At 35.3% G+C, this 27,357-nt stretch overlaps 1 protein-coding gene across 1 annotated transcript in view; it reads left to right on the top strand.

Moving 5' to 3' along the window:
• The window catches only part of SCN9A (sodium voltage-gated channel alpha subunit 9), a 137,461-nt gene that overhangs the window by 104,655 nt on the left and 5,449 nt on the right, over positions 1–27,357 (top strand). The window contains exons 18-24 of the mRNA XM_053665234.1: positions 3,304–3,421; positions 13,181–13,335; positions 15,529–15,702; positions 20,686–20,808; positions 24,457–24,738; positions 25,606–25,659; positions 26,490–26,627. Coding sequence (XP_053521209.1) covers positions 3,304–3,421; positions 13,181–13,335; positions 15,529–15,702; positions 20,686–20,808; positions 24,457–24,738; positions 25,606–25,659; positions 26,490–26,627 — 1,044 coding nt within the window. The remainder of the gene's footprint in view (positions 1–3,303; positions 3,422–13,180; positions 13,336–15,528; positions 15,703–20,685; positions 20,809–24,456; positions 24,739–25,605; positions 25,660–26,489; positions 26,628–27,357) is intronic.

Genomic DNA, 27,357 nt, shown 5'->3' with positions numbered 1-27,357 from the left:
GTAATCACGTCACAGCAGAGGGATATTTGCAATGGAAAGGGCAAGAGTGGTTGAACTGGTCACACTGATCTTTGGAAGGTTTAGCATGGATTTTAGGAATTTTCTTTGCAGTAAATGTTTGCCACTGGGGCCTGGGCCCACCCATGCAGAAGGGTCTCCCACACAAGTATATAAGTTTCATGTAAAGAATGACAATGTTTTAGAAAGTACCTACAGTCATCATCTTATTATTCAACAGAAAGGCAGAATGCTATGGCATTCTTCCTATTCCTTATGCTAGTGAGTTTGTGTCTATAGTCCTATGTTTACACTTATTTTTATTTATATGGAGACTGAGAAAGATAAAAACATTTTTTGGCTTACAAGCAAAGAGGTAATAGATGAAAAGAATATTTCACTTTTTATTTAAAGTAATATCTACATGAAAATTTTTAAATGGTCTATTTATAATATCAAAGAAAAAATGTTCATACTAAAGTATTTATTTCACTGCTTTTAATATAGTATAATCATTCTTCTACTTCCAAAATTCTAAGAAAGGAAGCTAAATAACCAATGACTAAGTTTATAGAAATGAAAATACCATATAATTAATAATATAAAATAATCTCTGTGCACTAAACAAGAATAAAAAATATTTGATAGTTAATCTAACAATGACTGCTATGAGAATTAAATGAATTTCCTTTCCAGAGAAAACTTTTATTGGAGGTGTTAGCCTTTCTATTTAAAGTCAACCTTTTTGGATGCTTTTGAAACTTATGCTTTAAGTATTGAATTTAAAGGCTGAATAATTAGAAATAAATTGTGTATATTGCTAGGACATACACATAACTATATATTTATACATAAAATATAATATACGTGTATATATCTATAGAGAGAAAATCAAAGTAATGTGAATGCTTAGTCATTTTCAGAAAAACATTGAATTTCTAAAAATAATTTAAACTTAAATTTTCAAGGAGCCACAATAATTTTTCTTGTAATACAAATTATTTGTAGTTCATGTTAAACATTTTGCTAATTTCTGTTCCAGTGAAGAATAACACTGACATAAAATCTGAACCACACTCTGAATTTAATTGAAAAAATTGCTATAAAAGCTATGGGGGGAAAGGGGTCAATGACAAGATAAACATCATAAAATCATCTTTATTCTTACTTGCTTATAATTTAACTTGGCATAAGACTTCTTTATTAATGCTCTTTTAAACAGAGGAAAAAAAACATTGAGTTTGAAGATGTTTTCATTGATTCAGGCTGTTGGAATTCTGCAGATAAGCATTTTATTTAAAATGTTGAACCAGGTGAGAAAATAAAACATTATAACTATTTCCTAGTTGTCAAAATTTTGGCGAATAGCAGGGAAGGGCTTTGTGTTCTTCCCATCAGCAATTCCTCCCACAGCTTTGCCTCCAAATCAATCCAGGCTGATAATTCTTTCTCAGAGGTGAAGGACTTTGTTACGTGTCCATGGAATCATAGTATTTTTTCTTTCAGTTCCCTGGTGACAATTCACTTGTATCTGAGAGGTCAAGACTAAGGACATCAAATAATTGAAGTGTTTAGGTATAGTTAATAAAAATGTTTTTTGTAGTAATTGGCATATATGACATATTAGTGATTGTAAGTTTTCCTTTTGTTTTCTGGAGTAATGTATATATTATAACTTTAAAGTGTTAGAGAATATTCAGTCATAATTCGTTTCTACTTCCTTTATTTTAAAGTAATTTTATATTAATTTAATCAGTTTCAATTACCTGCTTTTAAATGAAATTTCATACTCATTCAGTTCATAACTGATATTATAACTCCTTGGCCTGGCAAAAATAATGCCTCTATGACAACATAGATTAGAAGTGTTAATTGAGTATTCATAATTCTTTACTGCCATTATAAACAGAAGTTTGCTTACATCATTTGTTATTCACAATACTTTATCAATGCCTTTTTCACTAATGTTGAATACTGTGTAGTCTTAATAGCACTGAGAATTTAATGTTGTACCCATAAACAACAACTTTAGCTTCCAAGTCAATTTCTAAAAATTGATACTTTACACTGGGCCTATGATATTAATGTAAATTAATAGATGGGAGGATTAATTTAACTGAAATGAGTAATTCCTCATTTTTAGCACCTTTCAGAATCTGTTTAACAATTCTGGAAAAAAGTAAAGCCATAATTTTAATACGAGAAGTGTGTGTTGTAATAAGTAGTAGTTTTCAATATTCACATGTTATTTAGCAAATGAGAATGAAAAATGAATCCTTCCATTGATTTGCTGCTCTACCTCTCATAAAACAATATTAGGAAAAACTGACAAGAGTCTTGCTACGATTGCTGTATGTATTGTTTTCTAAAAATTCCTGTGTATGTGTATGTGTATAAATATCATATTTGATCATAATGTGCTGGGTGGGAAAAAGCTTGCTTGTGCTATGATCAATTGTATGATCATAATGACAATGAATTTGTTCCTCTCATGTGTCCGTCTGCCGTGTTTAATTCCGTTAAGTCTTTGTTTCCAAGTTTGCATGTGGTGCTCACTTTAGTACCCACTGCCTCCTGACATTATAAATAATACTTTATGATATTTCCTACTGTATTATACTATAAAATTTCAGTACTGTATTCTGAAATTTTATACTAAAATGGGTGCTGTTGAATGAGGTCATTACTATGGTCTTTAGTGTTTTGATTCCAATATAATATTTGACTTGTTTTGGTCTCCATGAAAGACTTCTATCTATATCATCCTGATACATATTCTGATGTGAGTTATTAGAATAAATATGTTTGGATTCATTTTGCACTAATTTTTTTAAATTTTAAGTATCAACGTGTTTTTTTCTGCCAACTGTGAGATCTGACCTTCCAATTACTATCAGGTGTTGGCAATTTGGTCCTTACATGTTATTGCTGTTACAGTCTTGGTTGTCCTAAAGTAGTAATTATTGTTACACACAAATTTTCCATTAAACAAAAAACATAATAAAAATTTGGCCAGCACTTTGCAAATGCTATAGTGTAACATCAAAATATTACCTTATGGTAATCATGTCTAAATACTTGTTAGCATAAGAAAAATAATGAAATTTATTTTTCACAGGATGTGTAGATAGATCGAGCACAGATGCATTGGGAGGTTATTGACCTCTGTGTTTGTTTTTTATGGCCATCATACTGTTAATATTTTTCATTACAGTTTGCATGACTCTGATTAATAAATATGGCTTAAATGCAAGATTTGAATGAACTCTAAATGAACCACCTGGGGGGTGGTGATTTTCTTTTTAGGGACCGAGCCCATCAAGCTCCTCTGAGTGCAGCACAGTTGATAACCCTCTGCCAGGAGAAGAAGAAGCGGAGGCTGAAACTGTAAATGCAGATGAGCCGGAGGCCTGTTTTACAGATGGTAAGAGAAAAATCCAGACCTTGGTTAGCATTCATTTATTAATGTTTTGGGTTTTATCTTCAACCTAATACTTACTGGGGGTTGTTTAGTAAAAAAGTCAGACTACTCCATTCCATGCTGAGTCAGTCATGGCTGTGCGACCAAGGGCAAGTCGTTGGAGTGTTCTGAGCTTCCATTTGCATCCTTATGATATTTTACTGACAATGATTTACAATAACAATGTGTTGTACTGTAAAGCACTCTACTTACTGTAGGATGCTGATGCTTTTCATTTTAGATTCTTAATCCATGTTCCCATCTCCATTTAACCACTAGAATACAATTTAATGGGATAGACGGTACTACTGTCCCTTTTATCAGAGCTATGTGCTAACTCGCAGTTAACCATCTGATGCTGTTGGTCACAGTCTGTCTCAGCATTCTCCCTCCCCTTCCTTTTGGGGGCTACCTTGTACCTGTGATCTTTTACATTTATGAGAGTGCAGACTTCCTTGCCTCATTTTTTAGTGACTGCTTTTATGCACATCCCTTACATAATGACATCCCCCACATGCTGATACTTTGTTATCTTCTTATTCTCTAGCCCTAAGTTTTCATCCATGTCTATAGCTTGAACAGCCATTTCCATATCATTATTTTTCCACCTGCCATCACTCTTGAGTTCTCATTTGCCTACAACTCCCATTACCTGTTGCCTTTAAACATCTCAAATTTAAGAAATTTAAAACAAAGTTGTGTGGTTCTCCCCATATAATTACTACATCCTTCTGTCTTCATTTCATTTAGCGACATCAGGATCTATCATTCCTCTCAAGCTTAAGTCTTTGAGTCATTCCTCATCTCTCTTTCAGCCACAAGTTGATCACAGAAACTGTAACTTGATTGAAAACTCTGGGGATAGCATGCAAGTCCCATCATATTCTGATGTGCACTAAAATTTGAGAACCGTTGGTCTACAGGATTAAAACCCAAAGTCTTTAACTTGGCATGCAAAGCCTTTACCTTTGGCCTCCATCCATCCTTTTCTAAGAGTACTTCTTTTCATTTTCTGCCTAACTGAATTTCTTACTACTCCTGGAATTTTTCAGGGACTTTATTCAAAGTAGTACATTCAGACTCGACCTATAAAAGTATGCAGTATTTTCTAAGCAAGTACTGTGTCATCTAAGTAAAAATACAAACTTAGAGTAGGGTGGCAGTACAATACAATAATAAAGAGCACAGAATTTGAAGCGTGATAAATGAGTTCTAACTGGCTTACTGCTAACTCCCTATGAAAACTGGAGCATATTTTAAAATCTTATCCCTCAGATACCTGAGGGGTATCTGTAAAGTGTTTAGAACAACCACAATCAAGTGTAGGGATGTTAAGAAGATTACATAAGATAACACGTAAATCAATTAACACACCTATCCTCCTTCTCCTTTCCTCTTTGTTTTTAAAGTCTTTTGTTAACAATCCTATGTAGAAGCTATGATGGAATTAATACTAATGTCTCACTACCTATTCATGGGCTTACCTCAGGCTGAGTAATTTTTATAGAAATTTTTGACTTGCTTTCATTCTCCAGGACTTTTGCAAAAAGTCTACTTTTACGTTCATGCAGTGAACAAAATGACTACCCAATAGAGATATCTACAAACTGCTATGAATAGATGAGTTTTCTTTGAATACAAGCCAGCCCATCTCATTTGGAAGAAGAAGAAAACCATAGCTCCCAACTGATAGGAATTTTGTGTTTTTGCTGTACCATGAGTAAAACACGAAGAGCTATTTTTAGAAGTGTTCATGTTAAAGACTTTTAAGAATTGTATTATACATTGCCTGTCTCTTAATAAATAAAATAGCACCACGTAAACTTAAGTTTGTACAGGTGTTACCAAGATTGTTTTTACCCATTTTGTGAATGGCTCTGACTTAGAATTCTAGGATAACTAGAAAGAAGTGGGCTTGTCAACCAAATTATGGCTTCAGATCAGAAAAAAATGTTTTAGAAAAACTTAAATCCTCTACAGCAAGTATTAATGCTGAGCTAATTCAGACTGCAGGTGCAGTCTTACTAAGATCACATTTTACAAAGTTTATTTGAATCCCACAAACCACTAGTGAGAATGCTTATGTGATTATCTTCAGGGTATTCATAATTTCTAAGTCAAGTCAAATATATATAAGATGTTTTATGCATGTTCAAATGAGCTCTGGCCTTGATCACTGAAAATTTAATGAGAGCTGGAGTTTCATTTACACAGTATGAATGCATTCTAATGTACAGCAGTGTGATTTAGTTCACAATACTGTGTTGTATACTCGAAACTTGATAAGAGGGTCGAGCTTAAATGTTCTCACCACAGAAAAAAGAAGAAATTGGTAACTATGTAAGGTGATGGGTAGGTTAATTAGCTTGATTGTGGTGATTATTTTACAATGTATACTTAATTCCTCAAGTGTACACTTTAAACATACACAACTTCTAATTGTCAATTATACCTCAATAAAGCTGGGGGGGAAGAGAATAGGCAAAATCTACAGAGATAGAAATGAGACTAGCAGCTAGCTACCTTTATGGAGTACAGATTTGGAAAGGGCATGAGGGTGCTTTGAGGGTGCTGGAAATACCACATTGTGACCTACGGAGCTGTTACTTGAGTATATCTATATGTATTTAAAATTTGTATTCTCTACTGCAGTGGTCCCCAAACTTTTTGGCACCAGGGACTGATTTTATGGAAGACAATTTTTCCATGGACCAGTAGCAGACCAGGGATGGAAAGCCACTAGATAAAGCTTAATCGTCACTTGCCATTCACTGATAGGGTTTTGATATGAGTCTGCAAGGCAATTGATTTATTGCTGTCTCTGTGCAGTCAAACCTCTCTGCCAATGAGAATCTGTGTTTGCAGCAGCTCCCCAGCACTAGCACCACTGCCTCAGCTCCATTTCGGATCATCAGGCATTAGATTCTCATAAGGAGCAAGCAACCTAGATCACTGTCATGTACAGTTCACAGTAGGGTTCATGCTCCTGTGAAGCTCAGGTGGAGCTTAGGCAGTAATGGAAGCTTTGCTCACTAGTCTGTCATTCATCTCCTGCCAGCTGCCCGGTTCCTAACAGGCCACGGACCACTACCAGACAGTGGCCTAATGTATATACACATGTCTATTTAAAGACAAGGAATTTACTGAGGGTGCACACATCTCTCAGTCACATCACTTGAAGCAGCTGTCTTCTCCTAGAGACTTTATACTCATTGGACTTGCTGGGCTTTGGAGAAGTAAAAAGAAAGTAGGAGGGGTAGAATCAACTATCATATAAATAGAATGGTCAGAGAAGGTCTTCCTAAAAATGTACCATTTGATCAGAGACCTGGAGAAAACTGAAGTGGGCCATGCAAATATATGAAGAAAGAGTATTTTAGGCAGAGTAATGAAGGCACATTCCTTGAGGTGGGAATATGCACAATCTTGAGAAAAATCAAGGGGCTAGTATGAATAAAATAGATTGAGAGATGAGGAGAATGGAAAGCTGGAGGTCAGAGACATAGTAAAGGCCAGATCATAAGAGCCGTGAAAGACATTAGAAGCATCTCATTTCCAAGTCCCACAAAATGCCATCATATGAGTAAATGAGTGGATAGCAAGGACAGAAGTTGGGCAACTTCTTCGATGTTCCTGCAGTAATCCAGGTGAAAGATGTTGAGAGTTTAGACTAGTGTGTTAGTATTGGTGATGGTGAGAGTATTAGATTCTGAAAACATTTTAAAGTTAAAACTGAAGGGATTTTCTATTGAATGGAATGTAGGCTGTGAAAGAAAGAGAAGGGTCAAAAAATAGCTCAAAGTTGGGGTCCTCAGAAACTGGAAATAAATAGTTTCTACATGAAGAATTCAATATTAGTGGTGGATTTCCCAATCCACCCAATTGGATTTCCCAATCTTGTCGGGATGGGAAATTGGGAACTTGTTTACTTACATTGGAAATGACTCTTAACCGGTTCATGACTGGTTTATAGGAGCTGAGTTAGAACCAGGGCCCATTTAGAGCAGCATTCAACCTCCTGAGATTTTTGTCACCTGAAAGGTAGCAGAAAAATCAAAGGAAGTGTGAGAGTTAAATCAATGAAAATGAATGCTAAACTGATTTTGTCATTCATTATCTCATATTCATTGATCCTTTTCAACTTCATGGCTGTCCTACATTATTTCACATCTTGTTCATCCTCTTCACCTTCTTTAGTTCTGTTCCGTTATCTTGATAATTCAAGACTTCAGCCTCCTTCCTTAGATCCTGCACTGTTCCTCACTATCCATAATTCTACATGTCTTGGCAGTCTTTAATTATGAACTTGACATGACTCTGATTCTGCTTGGTTTTCTATTATACTTGTATTGGATTATACAATTAGCAAATTATAAATTCAGGACCGGGGTGTGAGATGGATAACCTTTTGTCCTTAAAATAATGTATTTTCCATTAATTTGGTAGGAGAAGCCAATTCAACTTTCCCCCAAAATGTTTTATGTTCATCAACTTCTTATAAAATAACTAATAACTATTTCTAACTTTAATAACACAATAAGTAACTCCCTTGTGTCTTTTATTATTAAGAAAATGTGGACAAAACACTGGTTTTAGAGGATTAAGACATTTTACAGAAATTTTTAAAAAATGATTGATTTTACTAATGAATATTTTACATTAATTATACTGATCGTGCTACTAAGTTTTTCTTAATGGGTAATCTGTCTTGGAAGAGGTCAATGGTTTTGTTATTATTTGAGGGCACTGGTCTGACACGATAAAACCCAGTATAAACTTTGTATTATGGATCACAAGAGCAAATTAATGAAACCACCGAAAAGAAAGATTGTTTACCCTCAGGGATCTATTAAATGTTTGACAAGTTCTCTGTTATGTTTACATTTAATTAATAGTCCCTTTAAAAAAGAAGGTGTGATAATGTTGCTAACCAGCTAGGTTGGAAATCTCTTGGGATATACCTTTGCAGAAAAGTCAGACAAGCAATCGAGCACTCACACCTCAAAATGAGAGAAACACTCTGAGGTGTGATAAATCCTGAGGGCAATATTTATGAATCTTCATCCCAGACAAAAAGTTTACTTACTTTTTTAATTAGAATGTGTAGTTCCTTTGCTAGTCTCAATCACGAAGAATATTTCTCTTCAACTTTAAAACAGACAAAAATAAATCCCAGTTAGTAAAATCTTAAAACCAAAGGGATAACTTTCTCTTCTGGTAGTTATGCTTGAGGCAGATTGATTCTGTTCTGCATGAGATCTTTATTTTTAAGATAAATTCTAAAGTTTAAAACATTGAATTAATATAAAAACACATTCTATCTTATGCTTTTTCAATCTTTCTGGTGTTTTCATTTGCCCTGAAGGAGACATCTGGGAGTCCATTTTTGGCCCTACCCTTTTACTATTTTTCCACATCAATTTATAAAATATTTCCTTTATTAGTATATTTGAGATATAAGATAATTATTTTAAATACAATGAAGATAAATTCCTCCAGATCTGAGGTCGTGTTAACTGTAATTAACATTGGATAAGTGAAATCAGGTACATATTTTCCATTCATCCTGTTTGTTTTTCATCCAATCTTTTTGTAAATTCTAGAATTCAGAGATGTCTGATTTTTCACATCATGATTAATTCTTAGATGATTTTAGAACTCTTTTCAAGGGGGAAGATTATGTCTCTTTAGTCAACTGTATATAGCACATTAAACTATGTATGTGAGCAGAAGAAAGGGCAAAACAGTTTACATTTCCAGTTTAGCCTTCTGGGAACTTAGAATCTTCCAGAGAAACAATAGGAACATGTAAAATATACATGATAGCAAATACAGCAGAATCTTAGGGGGGAAATATAGCTTGCTGCATTTCTGTAAGGCTAGAAATTGAAGTGTGAGGATACACCTCATATCAACCTGGGTCAACTAACTAGACTCACTGCAGAATTGTGAGAGAAGCCATGAGACATTGTCAGGAACGTGTGGTTCCTAGGAAAGTTCTAGTTTTGTTGTTTCAGCACAGACACTTCGTGATTATGTGAAGTTATTATTTGATAGGCTCAGTAATTGTATGAAATGTATTGCTTTATAGAAAAAAATTGCTTTTTAAATTGCCTAGCTTACGAACTTCTGAAGTTGGGGTCTAAAAAGTGCTCTTTCACCTCCCGCCTTCATTCCAAATGAGATCTTTTCTTATGTAAAAAATTTTAAGAGACAGATTAATTGTACTTCCTTTTTTTAAAATTCTTCTGTTTCTCCAAAGTTATCCCAGTTGTTTCTTTTTAGTCAACTTTAATTTATTTAATTTAATTATTAATTTTTTAAATTTCTTTCTCCCAGACCTCTCTTGGTCATGGCGTAGTTCAAGGGTCCTTCATGAAATTTACTCTTTGAGTTCTTTTACTGCAGCCTCCGGTACATCTGTCCCACTCCTCCATCTCTGCCCCCTTCTCCTTCAAGGTTTTCTTTTCCACCTATCCCAGTGGTATGCAAGTAAGTGTTCAGTCATCAGTTTTCCAAAAGAAGAAAGTATGCATAGGTACATCAGTTTATTATATATTTTACTGATGTAAAGGCTATGTGTCACTCGATTTACAAATAATAATATAAACAGCCTCCTTTATTATACATTACATATAGCTCATTCTTACAAAATGCTTTTGTTAAATTTTGCCAAATTTAGTATGTATTGAAACTCAGTGATTGCAGTTGATGAACAAGCACAGATTTAAATGGAATGTTGGTTGGTATTTTCAATGATGTTAATCAGGGTGGTGAAAGTGAAAACGAAGAAGCTGTATTTGAGAACTTGACTCGTTGGTCAATAATGGAGCAAATCTTTGCTAAATCAGATGATAGAATTTGAATAATAAATGAGTGTTTCATAAATTTTTCACTCTATTCAGTATAATGGTTACAAACATGACAGATTTTTACTGTTCTACCTGTTTTATTAACATTTATTTCATCACTTTATATCTTCTCCAGAATATTAAGGAGCACAGACTTATAGCATTGGATGACTTTTGTAGTGTAAAGATTCCCCTTGCATGATTTAAAACTACTGATATGATTTCACTAAATGTGGAGCTAGGATGAGAAGCACAGCAATCCAAGAGTATAACAAATTTCCACTGTTGAATAAGACAAAAAATAGTACCAAGAGCATTTATTACCTTTCTAAAGCAAGTTATAATTTTAAATTTATGCAACTTAATTTTTGATAATGGCTACATTTAATAATGGGCTAATGATTTAACAACATGTTATCAAGAGCTGGTATGAGCTGGCTCTCCTATACCACCGAGTTCTGCCCCTTAATAATGCGGTTCCAGAATGTTTCAGACTTGTCTCTTTTTCACCCCAAATAACGTTTCTGTAATGACCTCAGAAACTGTCCTGATCTTAGAGAACACAAATAGGCTAATGATTCCTGCATATACTTTTCTAGTTCAGATTTTTTCTCTGAGATTCAAATGTACACTTCTAAACATCTGCAGAATATCTGTATTTAGAGGTTTCACTGGCATCTCAGACTCATTACCGCCAAGTCAGCTCCTGCTCCTGTAGTCAACCTGGCCACCTCCTCCTACTCATATCAGATCCACTCAGTCACCAAATATGGTTCTACCTGCCAAATATGTATTAAGTCTGTTATTTTTATTCTTGCTTTACCAAACCGAATTCGAAATGGTTTTCTGGCTCTGGGTCTTTCCCTACCTCCACACCTCCTTTTTTTTTTTCCTTTTCCTTCCACTTTACCCTCCACACAACTGTTGGAGACATCCAGTTAAATTGCACTTTGCCTTGTCATTCTCTGCTCACAACCCTTCCCTGGCTCCTTAATGTTTTAGAATGTAGACCCATCTCCTTAATATTTATAGACTATAGACCCAACTCCTTAAGGTGGGGGATATGCTTTCTGTAATCTGATCAATTACTCTAACCCCACCTGTGCTTCTTGTGTACACTTTGTATTCATCATAATTCTGAACTGCTTGTAATTTCTATGTGCAACACATTTTCTGCCCCTTGGCCTGGAATTCCACACAACACTCTTTGGCCAGTACTTTGACTCAATTCAGGCTCCATCTCTTCTAGGAAGCCTCCTCTGACCTCTCCTTCTCAACAAGCCAGGGTAGGTAGACTTCTTCCATGCTACCAAAATAACCCCTGTCGTTCTAGTTGTCTGTCAGGTTATAGCCATTTATTTCTTTATCTGTCTGCCTAACCAAAACCAAAAATAAATTCCCCAAAGGCAAGGAAACTCTTATGCAAAATTAAGTATATAGGTGATGCTTAATAGATGCCTGATGATGAAGTAAATGAATAAACCTAAAATATTTTAAACAAAATGTCTCAGTTTTGTCACAGCAGTGTATTTTACACATAGGATTCCAATGTCAGATTTGTTTTTAACTTAGAGTGCTTGAAACAGTTTCATCTTCATCTTCTGATCAAGATCTATTTTTTATCTTGATTTTAGGACCTTCTACTAATTTTCTTAATATTACTTCCAATGGTGTTTCTCAAAGGAAACATAAAAGGTGTTTTTACGGAGGAGTTGAAGCTGCACCCAACTGCAGACTAGATCTACATTAAAGAAACTTTCAGCAAAGAGGATCCTGAAATGCATTTTTGTCCTCAGATTATAGTTCATTTATTTATTCATCAAATTTAGTGTGCACTGTGTATCAGGATTGTGTATCAGGACTGTAATAGGACTTCAAGAACAAAAAAGTGGTTTAAACACCATAGAAGAGATTGATGAGAAATCAAAGAAATACAGAACACAAGGATATTCTAAGTTAGAAATAGCTGACAAATATTAAGAAAACACCATGGAGAGTTAGGAGATGAGAGAAGGTGGCACCCAATTTGAATCTATTTGAAGCTGCAAGTATAAGTGTTAGAAATTATTTGGTTGAGGGACATTATAGAGAAATCTTTACATTAAATAATGTATGAGGTCTGTCCAGAAAAAGTCCAGCTATTGTTAATATAATGAGACATTAATATAATGACAACACTTTGTGTGACATCAATGTAACCTGGAAGTCAAGGAGAGTGTACTAGGATGTACATGTGTGAACAATGACAATTTCACTGTACTAGTCAGTGAGGGCCAGTAGATGCTGTTAAGTGAGCATGTGCACTGTGTGGCCATCACATTCAAAATGGCTGAGCAAGTAGAGCAACAAATCTGCATCAAATTTTGTGTAAAGCTTCAACATTCCTCTGAGGAATCTATTCCTATGATTCAGAGGGCTGCAGCTGTGGACAGCTAGTGACTGGCAGCTTCATCACGACAACACGCCTGTTTATGCATTGCATCTCATTCAGAGTTTCTTGGTGAAACATCAAATGACCCAGGTGACTCAGCCTCCTTACAGCCCAGACTTGGTGCCCTGGGACATCTGGCTATTCTCAAAACTAAAACCACCTTTGAAAGGGAAGAGATTTCAGACCACCAGTGATATTCAGGAAAATATAACAGGGCAGCTGATGGTGACTGGGAGAACTGTGTGAGGTCCCAACATGCCTACTTTGAAGGGGTCTGAAGCATCATTGTCCTTTGTACAATGTTTCTTGTATCTTGTATCTTTTTAAATATAAGTGTTTATTTTTCATATTACATGGCTGGATACCTTGTGAACAGGCCTCATATTTTAAGTGTTTCTAATTCTGAATATCAAGACTTTATATGTGTGACTTTCTTGCCAGGTTGCGTACGGAGATTCCCTTGCTGCCAAGTTAACACAAACTCGGGGAAAGGAAAAATCTGGTGGAACATCAGGATAACGTGCTACAGGATAGTTGAGCACAGCTGGTTTGAGAGCTTTATCGTTCTCATGATCCTGCTCAGCAGTGGTGCTCTGGTAAGTGGTCTGACACCTAAAACAATAAACTGATTGTCAGTACTTTGAATACATGAGTTGGAAGATAAAAATTCCTTGGCAAGTTTTTTTTTTACCTAACAATTGCTATGATTAGTAGCAAGGACGAAATTTTACTGCTGCTCAGTAAATGTTTACTCAACACTACTGCATGCCAGACACTATTCTTGCTGACCTGAATACAAAGATGGATAAGATCCAGGTAAGATAAGGAACTTAGCAATCAGGGAAGAGAGAGGCACAAATGATTGTAGAGCTTGGATGTGTCTGTAATTAAGAAAACACTTTGTAAAACCTGTAGCAAGAACGATTGTCTGCTGGGATAGCAGAAAAGTAGAAGATGTTTTGCAAGAGCTGGAAAGATTAATAGTAATTTTCCAGTGAAGTAAGGGGCTCTGAGGGGAACGTAGTACAATTAGAAGAAAGTGAAAAACCACATCATATATACAGGAAATTAAAAGTTGCCAAAATGTAGGACGTGTCGTGGAAGGGAAAGTAAATGCAGAGTTGAAAGTGGTGGCCAGTGATACTGTGCCAAAGTGCCAAAGATAGGCAAAGATGCTTTTATGAGGCATCTTGAATATTACCAAAAGGGAAAATAAGTTGCAGTTCTGGGTGAGAATGGGACAAGTTTCTCATTCTTTTACATTTACCAACCACCTTCTCAGACTTTAAAGGAACCTGGGAGTTGCAAACTCCCTGAGTCTCTCCTTAATTTGTTTTTCTTTCCCACTGACACTAAGAGTGATGAGCCACTAGAAACCCAGTACCAGCTAGAGATGCTGCTGGAAATTTCATTACATTAAAAACAGGCTTTTCAAGAATTTTATAAATTGCCTCATAGATAGTCTTCATGGACCTGGGATTTGATCTGACTCTATTTACATCAAGTTAACCTGTTAGTGATTCATGGATGCTGGTGGAAGATAGATGACTTTCAACTCAGAGGCAAAGGGCCTTATTACTCATGGCATAGAAAGCCGCACGAACTTCAACATGTTTATGTTGGTTAACCTTGTCTCCAAAACCCATGGGACCATAGCATAGAGCTAAATGTACATTTAAAGAGTGGGTTAGCATCACAGGAGAGGAGCACTGAGCATAGGGAACCCACCCTGTTGTAGCAAGCAGTAAGGGATCTTGCTCTTTGTCCTGGCTAGTGATCCTATCTCCTCTCTCAAGGTTGCCTGTTTCAAAAACAACCCCAAGAATGGCCTGAATTAAGAGTAGACAGGGCCTTGTATTCTTGGCAGAGCCATCAAGAACGTTCAAGGATGTTCTGGACCCCCCGTAGATTGCCTCTCCTATCAATTCTCTTTTCACAGAAACAGAAGATGAGTAAGAAAATGCTACTTCACTATCTGATAGAATACAAGTAGGAATCTTGACAGAATCTTGTCTACCTTTTCTTTTATTCCTAATAACTAAGGAAGTTTATTTCATGCTGAGTCACATACATGACTCAGACTCAGAAAGAAAATCACAAAAAATTAAAGAAAAGCTTAGAGTAATGCCTTATTTGCAATGTCTAAAAATGAAGATAGCATTTTTTGGGGAAGGACATTCTCAAAGCTGAAATTAAAATGAATCACATGAGGAAGAAAAGGGAAAGCTATTCTAAGAAGCTGGTGTTTGTACTCAGGGAACTTGCCAATTGAGCTACATTTTAAATCTACCCATGTATTAAATAAATAAAAGGTGATAGCTATAATTCAGTACATTTTTATTGTATATCAAGATCTTTATATATGCATTCTCCTTTAATTTTCAAACAATCCTGTGAGATTACAGTATTTTGCTTATTTTACCAGTGAGGAAGCTGGGTAGAATTTTACAAATTACTTTATGTCTCAAAGCTAGTAAATGACAGAGCCATAACTTAACTAAGGTCTAAAGTCAAAGCCACTGTATCTTTTTCCTATGTTGTGGCTCCTCAGAAAGGAGAGCACACACCAGATAGATGACTGAAATGAGTAATAGTATGCCTACATCCAAAATGAGATAGAGCTAACTAGAACTGGGTGTTAAGCAGTAGCCATAAACCAGAAGAAAGTCAGCTGGCCCATAATAGTATTATATTTCAGTGATTTTTTTCATAAAAATTTTATTTCCTGTTTTTGTTATGAATCACAAGCTTTCAGTTGTAAATGAAACAAAATTTGATTATTTCTGCAGGCTTTTGAAGACATATATATTGAAAAGAAAAAGGTCATTAAGACTATCCTGGAGTATGCTGACAAGATATTCACTTATATCTTCATTCTGGAAATGCTTCTGAAATGGGTAGCTTATGGTTATAAAACATATTTCACCAATGCCTGGTGTTGGCTGGACTTCTTAATTGTTGATGTAGGTACTTTGAAATTTAAAGGAGGATTTCTTCTCATGGTTAAAACTTCTGCAAAGCCCTCACTAATGCTGTATATTATATTTTAATTTTGGTTAACTTTTGTACTTTCAGGTTTTAGGTTTATGTTTTCTAGAAATATTAATATTGCCAGTAGAAATATATCTGTGAGAAATATTAAAAGAGACACTTTTCAACAAATATAAATTCTTTTCTGTATCATTATAAGGCATAATTTATTCTTGCCTGTGTTTTCTGCAGTCAGAGAAGATGTGATTTTTAAATATATGTATACACACACACATGATTTGGATATCATTCCTTTTAGAAATAGGAACAAAATGAAAAACTGGAAGGTGGGAGATAGGAATGGAAAAGGGCAGGGGCATAGATAAAAATAATAAAATATTGATTTTTCTGACATATAAAATTAGAAAATAAAGTGATAGGTATATCCACTTGCCTTATATTTTAGTTGAAAATAATGTAAAAATGGTAGTACTCAAGTACACAACTCTGTTAGGGAGAAGAAAAGGCATAGAATTTCATATTTGCCTCAGTCACAATGATAAGGAAAACCACAATTAGTCACAGCCCTTAACCATTCAAACCAATTTAAGAATAGTAGCGGAGAAGAGAAGTTGGCATTAATAATTTCACATAATAAACTTATAAAGTTGTTGGTTACCTGTATCATAGAAAATATATAGCAATGCTTCAGTTTAGAATTTATTTTTAACAAAGCAAAAATTTTTTTAGTCATCTTCTTGAAATAGTCAGGAAACAGATCCTAAAATAGCTTGTGAAATCAAGACCTTTTAAATAAAAATTAATGGTACAACACCCATTATTGCAATTCATTCTTATTTAGTGTACTAATTTTGTTTTATATTTTAATGTTATATTTTAATAATATACAACAATGCATTTATATGTGATAGTTTGTATTATTTTAAAAGGCTTTCTTAATTTATGACCTCAATCTCACAATATTATTTTTCTCAGAATAAATTATATCCTCCTACCTTTTACTAATTATTGATTTTTCAAAATCTGACCTTTGTGATTAGAGAAAGAAAATCCTAAAACTAGTAATGGTTTTTAGAGTTGTTTTTCCATCCGATGTCTTGACTTAGAGGGCAACATGCAAATTTTTTTAGTAATGACAAGTGCTCTAACATTTAACCAAAGTTTGCATTATCAAACTTTTCAGAAAAGGTAAATTAATACAGCATTACTCATAGATATCAAAATCATAAGTAAACATGGCTATAGATAGCAAAAATTACAAAATTTAGTCAAAACTAATCATATCTACTCAAAAGCTGAGTTTCTCAACTGTTATCTAAAGCTCCATAAACTCTTTCCTTTTTAACAGCTCAATATATAAAATATTATTAGCAATAACATTCTTTGTTTTCTGTATAGTTGATGTGCAGAAAAAAATTTTCCTAAGGTATCCATTATACCTCATATGTTCTCTTGTGCTTTCTGTATGAAAAAAATCCAATTTTTGATAACTTATATTAATAAGTTTATATTGTTTTTAGACTCACCATATATATATATATATATATATTTTTTTTTTTTACTTTGTTACCACCTATACAAATAAATGGCAAGGTAGATGCTTCTCTAATATAATAGTTTTAAAGAAAGGCTAACCAAAATAAGAAATAATAGAAGAAATTTAGGTTATTTCTCTTCCCTTAACTTATAAATATGTTGGGTCTTTAAAAGTTATTATAAAAGGCTCCTGGCCAAGATGGAGGCATAAGTGGAAGCACTGTGCCTCCTTGCACAACCAAAATTAAGGACAAGAAAAATTTAGAAACAAGAACAGATAGAAAATTGAACTGTACAGAAGTCTGACAACCATTCAACCAGACCGGTTAGAGGGGTGGAATCTGCAGCTAGCAGAGAGGGGTCCCAGCAGGGAATGGCAGTGGCTGTCAGACCTGGGAGCACAGGCGGTGCGGGGCTGACTTCGGTCACACATTCACAAGCAGATAAACTAGGCAAAAATGGGCAGCAAGACAGACCGCACAACCCAGGGCTCCAGTGATGGGAAAGAAAGCCTAAAAGCACCAATTGAAAAGGTATCAGGAGAGACATGCAGCCTCATAGGAGAGTTTGTTGGAGAGACCTACAGGGTCCTAGAATGTACACAAGCCCACCCACCTGGAAATCAGCACCAGAAGCGCCCAATTTGCTTGTGGGCAGTGGCAGAGGGGACTGAAATCCAACAGAGAGCAAAGCAAGCGCCATTGTTCCCTCTCTGACCCTGCCCCCACATAAAGCATCACACCCCAGTGACTAGGTTGATCTGCCCTGGTGAATGCCTAAGGCTCTGCCCTGCATATGTAACAAGCACAACCTGACCAAAAAGTTATGGCTCAAACAGAACAAATCAAAGCCCCAGAACCAATACTTTTAAGCAACCAAGAGATAGCCAACCTATCAGATACACAGTTCAACACACTGGTGATCAGGATGCTCAGAACTGGTTGATTTTAGTCTCAAATTAGATGAAAAAATGAAGGCTACAGTAAGTGAAATGAAGGAAAATGCACAGGGAACCAATAGTGATAGAAAGAAAACTGGGACTCAAATCAATAGAGTGGACCAGAAGGAAGAAAAAAACAACCAAACAGAAAAAAATGAAGAAACAAGAATTCAAAACAATGAGGAGAGGCTTAGGAACCTCCAGGACATCTTTAAACGTTCCAACATATGAATTATAGGGGTTCCAGAAGAAGAAGAGGAAGAACAACAAGTGAAAAACTTATTTGAACAAATAACAAAGGAGAACTTTCCCAATCTGGCGAAGGAAATAGACTTCCAGAAGTCCAGGAAGTTCAGAGAATCCCAAAGAAGGTGGACCCAAAGAGGAACACACCAAGGCACATCATAATTATATTACTCAAGATTGAAATGAAGGAGAGAATTCTAGAAGCAGCAAGAGACAAGGAGACAGTCACCTACAAAGGAGTTCCCATCAGACTGCCAGCTGATTTCTCAAAAGAGACCTTCCAGGCAAGGAAGGGCTGGAAAGAAATATTCCAAGTCATGAAATGCAAGGACCTACATCCAAGATTGCTCTATCCAGCAAAGTTTTAGAAGGGGGGATGATGTTTCTCTCCCTCTCTCCTTCCCCCCCTTCCCCTCTAAAGATAAATAAATAATAAAATATTTAAAAAAAAATGCTTCTCAGATAAGGTCAAGTTCAAGGAGTTCATCATCACCAAGCCCTTACTATATTAAAGGGAAATGTTAAAGAGACTTATCTAAGAAAAAGGAGTTAAAAATATGAACAGTGAAAGAATAGCAATCTCACCGTTATTAACAACCACACCTAAAACAAAAACAAACTAAGCGGACACCTAAAACAGGAGCAGAGCCACAGAAATGGAAATCACATGGAAGTTTAGCAACACGAGAGTGGGAGGAGGAGAAGGGGGGAGAAGGTACAGAGAATAAGTAGCATAGATGGTGGGGAGAAAATAGACGGGGGAGGGCAAAAGTAGTGTGGGAAATGTTAAAGCTAAAGAACATGACACATGGACCTGAACGAAAGTAGGGGGAATGTGGGTGAATGTGGGTGGGAGGGGGTGTGCAGGGTGGAGGGGAATGAAGGAGAGGGAGATAGGACAACTGTAATGGCATAATCAATAAAATATATATTTTAAAAGTTATTATAAAAGATTTAAGATATAAAAACCTAAAATATTATTATAAACATAATTATTTTCATCACTCAGCTTAGGAAATAAAAGTTTACAAGTGAAATTGAATTTATTTTAAATTAAGAAGGATTTATGGTATTTAATAACAAATTATTTTGTATTTGAAAATATGAAGTGGTAATTCTCAATATTTAGGGATATGTAACTGCAGAACTGAGGAAGGTACATAGCTTCAATTTGAAATATTTAATATTTTAAAAAATGGTTACCAAATATTTATATATGTAAATATATATTACATATATGTCCAATGTAAACTGTTTTTATGTGTGACACAGGGAAAGTGGCACACAATATTCTTGCTGGTGGAGATGCAAATTTAGGGATGCAGATTTGAGGGAGGAGCTGAAATATTTTTCATTTCTCAAAAATTGAGCAACATATCTAGTGCAGTTCTCAAAGTATGATCCTTGAACCAACATCATTGGCACACATAGGTGGGACCTTCTTGTGGATGCAGTTCTCAGGACTCACCCAATATGTACTCATCAGAAACTCTGGTGCTAAGCCCTGAAAAACTCTTGTGTTGAGCCCTCCAGGTGATTCTGGTGCATATTGAAGTTCCAGAACCACTGGTCTGATTGAATAGTCAAAAGATGGACTTGTGTGATTTCTACAGGTTTTTTGATTATTTGAAATTTATTTGAGCATTACTCATCAATATACATACATGTATGCACAGATGGATAAATAGATGTATTCTCAGTTACAGACTATACTGTAGTTTTTTCAATAATTGCACCTATTATATTCAGTATAATGCCCTATCATGAAATTGTGATTTTGCAAATTGCTTTTGAATACAATTTATACTGAAGCTTAGAGTTAGTTAATTCCACATACTCTTATGACTTAGCTTTAGAATCCCACCCTTTGTTTTGCCCTAGGTTTGATTTCAATAGAAATTTTGATAGTTGCTCTAACTAAATGTTCAGAATTAATATGCAAGTATGTAACCATTGACTTCTGAAGTGTGAAAGGTACATGTGATTTTTATTCAGATATAAGAAGTAATGTGCTTCCCTTCTGTTACTTCATTTTATATTGGTTAACCTTCCTTTAAACCCATGTTTTTACAAAAGCATCCATCTTACCCAGTCCTTTAGGCAATGCCTAGATGACTTGATGTATAAAATCACACTGTTCTTGCTGAGTTGCTCTTAGTGATCTTTGAAACTGACTGTTCCTCTTTGTCATGTCGCTGAAATAATTAATGACAATTATATTTTTTTTCTATAGGTCTCCTTGGTTACTCTAGTTGCAAACCTTCTTCACTACTCAGAACTTAGTGCCATTAAGTCCCTTCGGACCCTCAGGGCTTTAAGACCTCTAAGAGCTTTATCTAGATTTGAAGGAATGAGGGTAAGGAAATACTAAACATCCTAACATAATATGCTTATTTTTAAATGGAGTATGAGAGAGAAAAAAATGGAAATGTAGAAATATGGGCTGTTTCTATTTACACACATGTACATATAATGAACTAATTGTGTATATAAGTGTGGGGGCGTGCACATCACACACAGTATTTCAGTGCATATTGTGTAACAGAGTGAGTCAAATATTGTAAAGCAAAGATCCAAATAAATAACTCTTCCCTTCTTAAATGAAAATCTTCTCTATGTCAGGAAATTCAAGGGAAGAGGACAGTTACTTGTGCCAACACCTGTCATATACAAATCATCAAAAACTTGCCTGTATCAGGTGCTCAAATAATATATTTTAAGGAACAACCCTGGGTATGGGGACATAAGAAAAATAAAGGAAGCGAAGTAGCATCAGCCATTGCTTTTAATTTCGTCCTTAAAACAAATGTTTCAATAAAACTGGCATTATCAGCAAACTACACCTGAGAAAACTAAAGCTCTGAGCATTTTCAAAATTTGCACTAGGCTGCATAGTGCTGGAGAGGAGATTCATTTTGCAAAGACAAACAAGGTGAGGTACATGACTACCAGCAGCCTGTGGTAAGGGCTGTGTTAAACCTGCAGGTCCTTCCTAAAACACATGGAAGACAATGACCTTATTTTCTCTTAGTCTATCTCCTTGCCTATTGCTGCTCTCCTCAAATTTCTTCTTTTCCAGATTTATCCCTGTTTTCTCATGTGTCTGTTCTCTAGGCCAAAATGCCTCTCCCTGCCCTGTCGCAGCCTTCATTCATCAACATAGCAGATAAATACCTACCCATTCTTTTAAGCTTCAGTTAAAATTTGCCTTGTCTACCACCAGGCATAATAAGGCATCCTTTCTCTATGTTCAGACACACGTAGTGCTTATTATATTGCATTTTACTTTTTTTCTCTGACTTTCTCCCTACCTATAGTCTCTGAACCATTTAACATGCAGATTAGCTTCTCACTGCTTTTCTAAGTGTGCCCTACCGACCAGCACCATCTCAGAACTGATTAAAAAATGCAAACTCCCAGGTCCCACTCCAGACCTACTGAATCATAAACTCTGGGACAGGGCTCAGAAATCTGAAGCCTCTGGTAAATATTAGAGATCTGTTCATCTAACAGGTCTTCATTATTATTCCTGCTAACTTAATTATGACCGTCACCCCTACTGCTTAATGAAGTCAGTGTATGATGGGTCCACATATATGAGAGGTCACGATTATACAAAAAATTTATAAAACTCCAGTACTTTTTATCATTTAAGAATTGGAAAATTACATGTTCCATTTTATACAGAAAGATGGTTTTGGACTTCATGGACATTGCCTTTGTGTTTTGAGCATTAGTAGAATGTTATAGTCTATCCAGAACTTAAGTCTGATCCCTGAACTCAAGCAGACACTGTACTCCTAGGAACAAATAATATACATTCCCCTATAAAATTACTTCCCTCAGTGATTGAGCCAGTGATTATTTTACTGTTTGCTTTGTTCTCTGTTTATAATAGAGAATATTTTAATATAAATATATTTGGAAGTATGACTTTCAAAAAATGACTATTTAGTTACATTTATTAACCAAGAAAAAAGGAGATAGATGTTTCTTCACACTGTGGGTCATTTTGAAAAATAAATTAAATAATGATTTGAAGCATTTTGTAGTTAGCTTCCCTTGAGTCAGGAGGTTCTTGAGCTTACTGATTTTCACAAGGCAATGGCTTCTTATTGGAACAATATATACCTGTTTCCCTGCTCATATTCTTTCAGCAAACATTTAAACACCAAATATGTGTCAACTGCCATGCCAGAAAAGGTACCATGGTGAATAGAACTCAGTGCACCAAGGCTGAGTAAGGACAATGGTCTTGGAGAGACGGACAGGGGAACAGTAGTTACTCTGTGACATCCGCTATAAAATAGTAAGCACAGAGCACCTCAGAAACATTGAGATGGGTGTTATTGCCTGAGGACGTCTGGGAAGGCTTTACAAGGAGGTGACATGGGAGCCATGACAGAGAGTGAGCCCCAAAGCACAGGCCATTTGGCATTCCGGGCAGAGATGCTAATGGTAGAGAGCGCAGAGGTGAGCATGTAAGGCACACTTGAGCAATGTCTAGAAGGATCAGTGTGCCTAGATGACAAGCATAGTGGGGATGTTAGCAAGAAATGAGATGGAAAAAGTGGCTTGCCAAAGAGTTGGTGGCTTTGATCTTTATCCCCTAATCCTGTTCTTCCTAACCCTTTTAGTGTCATCATGTACACTAACTATCTCATGAAAGTATGAATCATCTCTCCATAAAGAAAGCATACCCATAATATTTTTTAATAGAATGTCATGACCTCATGACGTGACAGGGCAATAACTACTGTTCTGGACAAAGGGTCAACACACCAAAACCACGGTTGTAAAGGAAGTTCTATTGGATTTCAGCCATGCCCATTTACGCGTACTCTTGCTACAGTGGCATAAATGAACAGTTGCAACTGAGATCCTATAACCCTCCAAGCCTAAAACTGCTTGGGAAAATGTTTGCCAACCCCTGCTCTAGACAATCTTAAAGGCAATCAGAGGCCCTTAATGTTCCACCATTTGGAAATGTCTTAAGAGCTTGCTTAATATATTACAAGAAATGTAGGAGCCCAAAGCTTAACAAATTAGTTACTTAACAAATCGATCTTTTGCACATTTGCACTCACATTAGGACTAGAACTTAAGTGTCAGAAGACAGGTAGGTTTGAAGTATTGGGTAATTAAGAAAATGTAGAGAATGATAAATGCTGCACTAGTCACCATGCATGATCATTCCTAGTAGCAAGAGGTGCTGGTGGTCATTAGCAATTGAAATGCTTAAAAGTAGAAATAAAGTATTAAAGATAAACCATACCTTTTTGTTTTAACTGAGCCCAGCACTATCTCTATTTAGCCAAAGACCTGAATAAAGTATCTTTTGGGAGTTAGAATAATATATTTGAAAAGGTTGCTCTCATTTTGCAGATAAGGATACAGAGGTCCCAAGGTCTTAACTGAATTCACATATCACACAACTAGCAGAATCAGTTAAATCTAATGGGTCATATGACTAAGTGGTTCTTAATCTTAACCAGCTTATACTCACCAGTGTTTTCTCTCCATGGGAGAATGTTAGCACTGCTAATTCTGGGACTATGAACCTTTAAATTTACATTTTATTTGTTTTTTTATTATTTACATTGATAAATTTCTTTTTTTTTCTAGAGTGTGCAGATTTTACGACTTCACCTTACATATATCAGGTTTTGGTTTATTATTTTTTATGTATCCTTTTCATTTATATAAGCTTTCATAGCATCTTTGTTATTTTGTTTCATATTGTCGTTCATAGTTTCACTGTGTGTTCACCCTGTGTTTTTGTACAAATGTTGATCACAGGGTCCCTGCCTCATTTGGTTTTGCTCAGCATACTGCTGAGCACATAGTAGGTGTTCAATTAACATATGTTGATGGCTTGACCTGATGTTTTAAATATTTAAAGGGGGATTTTCTAACTTCTTTAATTCTGCCTTGTGTTTCATTAATGTCACCCATTTAACATTTTTACAGACCCTAATTGTTCTTTTCTTTCTTTGAACACTAGGTAGTCGTGAACGCACTCATAGGTGCAATTCCTTCCATCATGAATGTGCTACTTGTGTGCCTTATATTCTGGCTAATATTTAGCATCATGGGAGTGAATTTGTTTGCGGGCAAATTCTATGAGTGTGTTAACATGACAAGTGGGTTACGGTTTCCTACAAGTGAAGTTCAAAATTATTCCGAGTGTGTTGCACTGATGAATGATAGTAAAAATGTGCGATGGAAAAACCTGAAGGTGAACTTTGATAATGTTGGACTCGGTTACCTTTCCTTGCTTCAAGTTGTAAGTGACCCCTTTCATGAGTGCTTGCTATTTTAGTGGACACTGAGAGAAGTCATTATTTTAAGTAATCTGTTAACTAGAAATTAAAGGTAAAGTACTTTGTGACTTTAAAAAGAAATTTGGTATTGATTATAATGTTTGATTATAAAAATGAGTAAGAAATCATAGGATTTTGGCATTCAAGAGTTATTAATTTATAATTAACTTGTTGGTGTCATTTGGCCCCTCACCATTGTACTATCTCAATATTGTTCCAAAAATGAAGAGTCATTTTTTTTGGACTTCCAGTTTTACACTACATGGGAATGAGAGGGACTTCCCACTAGCACAGAGAATCCTTAAGAAATGGAGATAAGTTGTTCCTTGCCTTTTTCATAAAATTCTCCTCTAGCTCTGGAAAAATTAAAAGTTCATGCGTACCCTGGTTAGTGTGGCTCAGTGGATTGAGTACCAGCCTGCAAACCAAAGGGTCGCCAGTTTGATTCCCATTCAGGACACATGCCTGGTTGTGGACCAGGTCCCCAGTAGTGGGTGTGTGAAAGACAACCACATATTGATGATTCTCCCCCTCTCTAAAAATAAATAAATAAATAAAATCTTTTTAAAAAGTTCGCATGCAAAATTTTCAGGCATTGTAATAGCCTAGAAATAATTAATGAGGATTAAGATTTAGAATGTGACTAGAGAATGTGTCCCCCCCCCTTTTTTTTTTTTGCTTGACGTAGTACCTTTCAAAGTGGTATTTTGAAATATAGGGAAACTTAGTGATTTGATATTACTTAATAAGTGTAACAGTAAATGGACTAAAGTGTGGCTGCTTTAGAGTATGAGCTTCATATTCAGATTCTATAAATGTTATATTTACAGGCAACATTTAAGGGATGGATGGATATTATGTATGCAGCTGTTGATTCTGTTAATGTAAGTATTGGTCAACATAAAACTAAAATCTGTAATTTAAAAAGTTTAGCCATTTTCAAACAGTAGCTCCAAGGTGTCCTTGGTATGTACACATAAGCTGAAAAACTTCCACCTAATACTATGGTGATGAGGTGTGCAGATTCAGAGAAAGACCTTGACTCAAATTCATGCTCTGCTGTATCATACAAGGTGTGAAACTGCATTTAAGTGAATTACTTTGCCTTTCTGAACCTGTTTATTGACTGTATGCAGAAAAATAATTCAATGCCTACCTCATGGGATTGTTCTGAGGATCCCAAAAGAAAATGCAAATAGAGCACTCAGCCTGGAGATAATTATGTGTTCAGTAAATATTATTTACCCCAAATTAAAGTGAAATTAGTGAAATTAAAGTGACATATTTTATTCATAGTTCTTATATTTTAAAGTGCCATGGAAGTGTTTACATGAAATAAGTTCCTCACTAAGAAAGTTAAGTCCAATGAAGACATTTCTGTAATCCAATAAAAAAAAATATATAAATATGGTATCATCTCTTCACTTTTTTTCTGAAAATAAAAACATGTTTTAGGTCATTATGTTACCAAATTTTTCTACCAATGACTTTCAAATTATGTTTATGTATATAGGAAGCATGTAATAAATATTTAATATTGAAAAAATTTTATGATTGATTATGTTGAACTTGAATAACATTATGATTCCTACAAAGCCAAGTTCACCTAGAATAACACTGTTTGGATTACTTTGTAAAACTATGTGAGAAAGAAAATGATGAATATTACTATCAACTATTACTATCATACTGCTAACTCTTGTTGATTTTATAGGTAGACAAGCAACCCATATATGAATACAACCTCTACATGTATATTTATTTTGTAATTTTTATCATCTTTGGGTCCTTCTTCACTCTGAACTTGTTCATTGGTGTCATCATAGATAATTTCAACCAACAGAAAAAAAAGATAAGTGTTTTAAGTTTCTTCCATTGCACTGAAAATTAGGAACAATTATTTTCCCCAAAATATGTGAAATTTAATTTTATATCAATTAGTAATTATTTTCATTAGAACTTCATATATTTGTTTAAATAACTAGCCAACATACAGTTGCAGATATGTTTAACCTCATTTATCTCTGCAGAGAAAATAATCTTCTAAGTCATAACTATTTTTAAGCAATATAACAACTAATCAGGTTTTTTTCAATGTTTCTATAGAGGATTGAATAATTAAGAAAAATCGATGCACTGATTTTTTTATCAAAACACATTTTACGAGTAGTGATTTCATTCTGTGCAGAGCCACTGGTCTGTGTGCTATGTCTTGGGTTGGTGCTTGAGGAAGTGGAACATAAACATGGCTCCTGAGGTCAAGGAGTTTGTATTAGAGCAGAAGAAATGATACATGCAATGGAAAGTAAGATTTGTTGAAGGCTGCTAGAGAGGCATGCCCTTGAGATTTCTGTTTCAACTATTGGAACATTCTGTATTCTCCTCTTAGTTTTGTCCCACCCTCCATTATGTTAACAGCCTGGTTATGTATCATCAAGGGAAGGTAAACTCTGTACTTTGACTTTGATGTGATTCAGAATTCTCTCCCTGGTGTTTTCTTAGCTTTCCCTGGGAAGCCCTTGACTTGCTATGATACTGAGCCCTCATCAGTAAGCAATGAAAGATCTGGACTTCTCTTGACA

This window comes from Artibeus jamaicensis, unplaced genomic scaffold, assembly GCF_021234435.1.
Source record: "Artibeus jamaicensis isolate MK-2021 breed Jamaican fruit bat unplaced genomic scaffold, CSHL_Jam_final contig_391, whole genome shotgun sequence".
NCBI classification, from domain to species: domain Eukaryota; kingdom Metazoa; phylum Chordata; class Mammalia; order Chiroptera; family Phyllostomidae; genus Artibeus; species Artibeus jamaicensis.
This window is presented reverse-complemented; position numbering and strand designations above follow the sequence as displayed.